Consider the following 6,708-nt stretch of genomic DNA (forward strand, 5'->3'; position numbering starts at 1 on the left):
GGACGGTCTAAAGTTATACTGTTACATAACAGCTAAGAGCTTCAACCAAAGCATACTAGTGTCACGCCGGTGCAACAATAGCCTAATACTATATTTAAGCAATAAGGCACGAGGGGGTGTGCTATATGGCCAATATACCGCGGCTAAGGGCTGTTCTTTTTTAAACACGACACAATGCGGAGTGCCTGGACACAGCCCTCAGCCGTGGTATGTTGGCAATATATCACAAACCCCTGAGGTACCTTATTGCTGTTATAAACTGGTTACAAATTAGAGCAGTAAAATAAATGTTATGTCATGCCTGTGGTATAGGGTCTGATATACCACGGCTGTCAGCCAATCAGCATTCAGGGCTCGAACCACCCAGTCAATCAGCATTCAGGGCCCGAACCACAAAGCCAATCAACATTCAGGGTTCTGACCTTTGCCATAAAACACCTTTCTTCTGCCTACTTTTTTCCCCCGCACGTCTTTGTCTAGAGGCCTATATCAATTTACAATAATAATATATAAGCTGGCTATGTCCATTTCAAATATTTGTGGCACGATTGTCTGGGGTCTGGTTATGGCTGTCTGTGCCTTTTATTAGTGACGGGAGAACTGTAACTTGAGTCGGAATGCAGTGGGCAGGGGCTGCGCGCTACGGTGCGGTGGTTGGTGCGCTCAATACACATGTTTTGCGCTTCTCAGAGGACAGCGTCAAACTAAACCGTGACCGTGCTGAAACTAAATTAAAAAGGATATAATGGCTTCTATTCCACTGGTGCTACTACTTTTAATGTCTTCTTCGGCGCTTTACTGGGCAGTTTATACCGGACCGTTAAAACCGGAAATGTCCAACGGCACTTTTCATCACTTCTTCGTACCGGACGGTGATTATGAGGATAATGATGACCCCGAGCAATGTCAAATGCTTTTTAAATTCGCAGACCGGCGTGCGTGTGGTGTCCATCACGACGAAGACAGCGATTCAGTGGTACGTGACGACTTTATCATCGTAAAGCACCAAATTGAAGACGCCGCAAGGTTGTTGGAAAGCATCGGCATGAGTATTTCACATGACCTGGACGGAGAGGATAGCTATGAGAAGTTTCTCACTGGGGAGATCACTCAGATCTCTGAGGCTTTTACAAGCGTGGAGAAATCTCTCCTGGAGTTGGAGGTGAAGTTCAAACAGAGTCAAGATAACGATCTGAGAGGGGAGAGCCAGCTCAATGACTACGTTCTGAAGCCTATCTATGAAGTTAAGGACTCACTGAGGGAGACAACGGACATTTCATTGGGACTCAGAGATAAACATGAACTGTTGTCTCTCATTGTTCGCAGTCAAGGGTCAAGGTTGAGTCGCCTCAAGACAGATTATCTCAATGTATAGTATAAATGTTAAAAACAATTGTAATTTGTTATTATCTATGTAAAGGAATGTGTGTGACTCAGAGTGTGTGTGTGTGTGTGTGTGTGTGTGTGTGTGTGTGTGTGTGTGTGTGTGTGTGTGTGTGTGTGTGTGTGTGTGTGTGTGTGTGTGTGTGTGTGTGTGTGTGTGTCATAAGACTATGACTCTTTAGCCCAATAAACACCTGGAAAGTTCATTGAGGTTGAAATGATTATATGATTAAATTACTCCTAGTGTCTTATCTCGCTCTATTTCTCTCTCTCTCTCTCTCTCTCACTCTATTTCTCTCAATTCAATTTTTCAATTCAAGGGGCTTTATTGGCATGGGAAACATGTGTTAACATTGCCAAAGCAAGTGAGGTAGATAATATACAAAAGTTAAATGAACAATAAAAATTAACAGTAAACATTACACATACAGAAGTTTGAAAACAATAAAGACATCACAAATGTCATATTGTATATATACAGTGTTGTAACAATGTACAAATCTCTCTCTCTCTCTCTCTCTCTCTCTCTCTCTCTCTCTCTCTCTCTCTCTCTCTCTCTCTCTCTCTCTCTCTCTCTCTCTCTCTATTTTTCTCTCTCTCTCTCTCTTTCGCTCTCTCTCTCTCTCTCTCTATTTTTCTCTATCGCTCTCTCTCTTTCGCTCTATTTTTTTCTCTGTCTCTCTGTCTCTCTGTCTCTCTCTCTCTCTCTCTCTCTCTCTCTCTCTCTCTCTCTCTCTCTCTCTCTCTCTCTCTCTCTCTATTTACTTTCCTAATTGTCTGTGACCCGTGTCTTTCTTCCTGACTTGTAATGGTGTTATTTGGAAATACTTCTAAGGAAAACATCACTACATTCCTCAGTAAGAGCGGACAGATGGGGAAAAGAGAGGAGAGCACAGGGGAGAGATGAAAAGTGATCCTTAGCTAAATTATGCCTGGGCTATGCTGTGCTAGGTGATCCTAAATTATGTCTGGGCTATGCTGTGTTTAGTTATCCTAAATTATGCCTGGGCTATGCTGTGTTTAGTGATCCTAAATTATGTATTGCTTGGCTGTCTGTGCCCCCCTGTCCGCCTCTGTCTAATTTAGCTATTCAGCCTTACTGTATAATGAGGTCTATGTTTTATATATATGTTATCCTGGAGTCTCACCATTGATTATACTTCAATCATGAAACAGACAATATCAGTTTGACTCCCAGGCTTTTAAAAAAAAATTATGTTACTGCTCATTTATTAATAAAAACCTAACCATTAATCTCACCTGTGCTCTGTCTGGCATTCCATGCAGAAAATGGTGTTGTGAGACGGTTTACTGTAGAGGCGGCTTGCTTGAAAATGACTTCGTCCAAATGACAGTAGACCTTTTTTTTGTATGGCCTTTAAATATATCTTCATGCGATCAAGGAGTCTAGAAGACGGGGCAAATCAAAGAGCTCTTTGTGTGATGTTTTTCCTGTGCAGCTGGTGGTGCTCTGAGGTGTTCCCAGTGGACTGCTGGTATGCTATTGGTATGCTATTGGTATACTATACTGCTGGTATGCTATTGGTATGCTATTGGTATTCTATTGGTATACTATACTGCTGGTATGCTATTGGTATGCTATTGGTATGCTATTGGTATGCTATTGGTATACTATACTGCTGGTATGCTATTGGTATGCTATTGGTATGCTATTGGTATGCTATTGGTATGCTATACTGCTGGTCTGCTATACTGCTGGTATGCTATTGGTATGCTATACTGCTGGTATGCTATTGGTATACTATACTGCTGGTATGCTATACTGCTGGTATGCTATTGGTATGCTATACTGCTGGTATGCTATTGGTATACTATACTGCTGGTATGCTATTGGTATGCTATTGGTATACTATACTGCTGATATGCTATACTGCTGGTATGCTATTGGTATACTATACTGCTGGTATGCTATTGGTATGCTATACTGCTGGTATGCTATTGGTATGCTATACTGCTGGTATGCTATTGGTATGCTATTCTGCTGGTATGCTATTGGTATGCTATACTGCTGGTATGCTATTGGTATGCTATACTGCTGGTATGCTATTGGTATACTATACTGCTGCTATGCTATTGGTATGCTATACTGCTGGTATGCTATTGGTATGCTATTCTGCTGGTATGCTATTGGTATGCTATACTGCTGGTATGCTATTGGTATGCTTAACTGCTAGTATGCTATTGGTATATTATACTGCTGCTATGCTATTGGTATACTATACTGCTGGTATGCTATTGGTATACTATACTGCTGGTATGCTATTGGTATACTATACTGCTGGTATGCTATACTGCTGGTATGCTATTGGTATGCTATTGGTATGCTATACTGCTGGTATGCTATTGGTATACTATACTGCTGGTATGCTATACTGCTGGTATGCTATTGGTATGCTATTGGTATGCTATACTGCTGGTATGCTATTGGTATACTATACTGCTGGTATGCTATTGGTATACTATACTGCTGGTGTGCTGTACTGCTGCTATGCTATTGGTATGATATACTGCTGGTATGCTATTGGTATACTATACTGCTGGTATGCTATTGGTATACTATACTGCTGGTATGCTATACTGCTGGTATACCATACTGCTGGTATGCTATACTGCTATACTATATTGTGTTCCTGATAAATCCTGTTTTCATGGAAGCCAAAAACTAATTTCTGTTTGACCTACCACCCTGGTTATTTCTTTCAGGACAGACTGGTAGTTCTAACACCATTTGGTTATGTCTTCCGAGATCAATTAGACCCTAAATGGACAATTAAGCTTTTGATTATTGAGTATGTTGGCGGTTCTCCCCTCTACCACGGAAAGTGGCCCTACCCTACTTTGAATGTTGACTGTTCTCCCCTCTACCACGGAAAGTGGCCCTACCCTGCTTTGAATGTTGACTGTTCTCCCCTCTACCACAGAAAGTGGACCTACCCTGCTTTGAATGTTGACTGTTCTCCCCTCTACCACAGAAAGTGGCCCTACCCTGCTTTGAATGTTGACTGTTCTCCCCTCTACCACAGAAAGTGGACCTACCCTGCTTTGAATGTTGACTGTTCTCCCCTCTACCACGGAAAGTGGCCCTACCCTGCTTTGAATGTTGACTGTTCTCCCCTCTACCACAGAAAGTGGACCTACCCTGCTTTGAATGTTGACTGTTCTCCCCTCTACCACAGAAAGTGGACCTACCCTGCTTTGAATGTTGACTGTTCTCCCCTCTACCACAGAAAGTGGCCCTACCCTGCTTTGAATGTTGACTGTTCTCCCCTCTACCACAGAAAGTGGACCTACCCTGCTTTGAATGTTGACTGTTCTCCCCTCTACCACAGAAAGTGGACCTACCCTGCTTTGAATGTTGACTGTTCTCCCCTCTACCACAGAAAGTGGCCCTACCCTGCTTTGAATGTTGACTGTTCTCCCCTCTACCACAGAAAGTGGACCTACCCTGCTTTGAATGTTGACTGTTCTCCCCTCTACCACAGAAAGTGGCCCTACCCTGCTTTGAATGTTGACTGTTCTCCCCTCTACCACAGAAAGTGGACCTACCCTGCTTTGAATGTTGACTGTTCTCCCCTCTACCACGGAAAGTGGCCCTACCCTGCTTTGAATGTTGACTGTTCTCCCCTCTACCACAGAAAGTTGACCTACCCTGCTTTGAATGTTGACTGTTCTCCCCTCTACCACAGAAAGTGGACCTACCCTGCTTTGAATGTTGACTGTTCTCCCCTCTACCACAGAAAGTGGCCCTACCCTGCTTTGAATGTTGACTGTTCTCCCCTCTACCACAGAAAGTGGACCTACCCTGCTTTGAATGTTGACTGTTCTCCCCTCTACCACAGAAAGTGGACCTACCCTGCTTTGAATGTTGACTGTTCTCCCCTCTACCACGGAAAGTGGACCTACCCTACTTTGAATGTTGACTGTTCTCCCCTCTACCACAGAAAGTGGACCTACCCTGCTTTGAATGTTGACTGTTCTCCCCTCTACCACAGAAAGTGGACCTACCCTACTTTGAATGTTGAATGTTCTCCCCTCTACCACAGAAAGTGGCCCTACCCTGCTTTGAATGTTGACTGTTCTCCCCTCTACCACAGAAAGTGGCCCTACCCTGCTTTGAATGTTGACTGTTCTCCCCTCTACCACAGAAAGTGGCTCTACCCTGCCTTTCCTGTTTTCTTAGCCTCTTGCAGAGTGTTAAATGGTGATGTAATAGTAAAAGAGGGGGACCATGCAGAGAGATTGACGTTGGCACTTTCAACTGAACATTAAATGGCGTATCGTCTGTCACAGGAATCTCTTATCCATATGGAAACTTTTTTATGTCTTTTCATTCACCATCAAATACTTTTATTTATGCTGTCAAAATCCATATTAAACATGACACGTGTAGGTGTTATGTATCAGATGTTTCTATTACCCACATTGCCCAGTGGTTGTGGTCAATAAATACATATAATCAGTGAGTTAAAGTCCCCTGTAAATAATATGTGTGGAGGATATAGTATAATTGTTGTGTGGAACGTTAGTCCGTTAAATTGACAGGTACAGAAAGCATTCTCTCCTATTAGGCTCCAGAGAGCATGAGAAGAAAGATAAATGTTGGGGGGGGGGGGGGGTGTTTTCCCCTGTGCTCGGACTGATGGAGTGCTGATGGAAACTGATGGACACTGAAGGAGTGCTGATGGACACTGATGGAGTGCTGATGGACACTGATGGAGTGCTGATGGACACTGATGGAGTGCTGAGGGAGTGCTGATGGACACTGATGGACACTGATGGAGTGCTGATGGACACTGATGGACACTGATGGAGTGCTGATGGACTGCTGATGGACACTGATGGACACTGATGGAGTGCTGATGGACACTGATGGAGTGCTGATGGACACTGATGGAGTGCTGATGGATACTGATGGAGTGCTGATGGACACTGATGGAGTGCTGATGGACACTGATGGAGTGCTGATGGACACTGATGGACACTGATGGAGTGCTGATGGAGTGCTGATGGACACTGATGGAGTGCTGATGGACACTGATGGAGTGCTGATGGACACTGATGGACACTGATGGAGTGCTGATGGACACTGATGGAGTTCTGATGGACACTGAGGGAGTGCTGATGGACACTGATGGAGTGCTGATGGACACTGATGGAGTGCTGATGGACACTGATGGAGTGCTGATGGACACTGATGGACACTGATGGAGTGCTGATGGACACTGATGGAGTTCTGATGGACACTGAGGGAGTGCTGATGGACACTGATGGAGTGCTGATGGACACTGATGGAGTGCTGATGGA

At 43.9% G+C, this 6,708-nt stretch overlaps 1 protein-coding gene across 1 annotated transcript; it reads left to right on the forward strand.

Annotated features, from left to right (window-relative positions):
- The first annotated feature begins 620 nt into the window (after positions 1-620).
- On the forward strand, positions 621-2,642 carry LOC139584177 (fin bud initiation factor-like). The gene has a single exon (XM_071415726.1). It carries the CDS (start codon positions 746-748, stop codon positions 1,373-1,375), a length of 630 nt encoding a protein of 209 aa, XP_071271827.1. The 5' UTR covers positions 621-745; the 3' UTR covers positions 1,376-2,642.
- The last annotated feature ends 4,066 nt before the right edge of the window (positions 2,643-6,708 follow it).

The sequence above is a fragment of the Salvelinus alpinus genome, chromosome 9, assembly GCF_045679555.1.
Source record: "Salvelinus alpinus chromosome 9, SLU_Salpinus.1, whole genome shotgun sequence".
Lineage (NCBI taxonomy): Eukaryota > Metazoa > Chordata > Actinopteri > Salmoniformes > Salmonidae > Salvelinus > Salvelinus alpinus.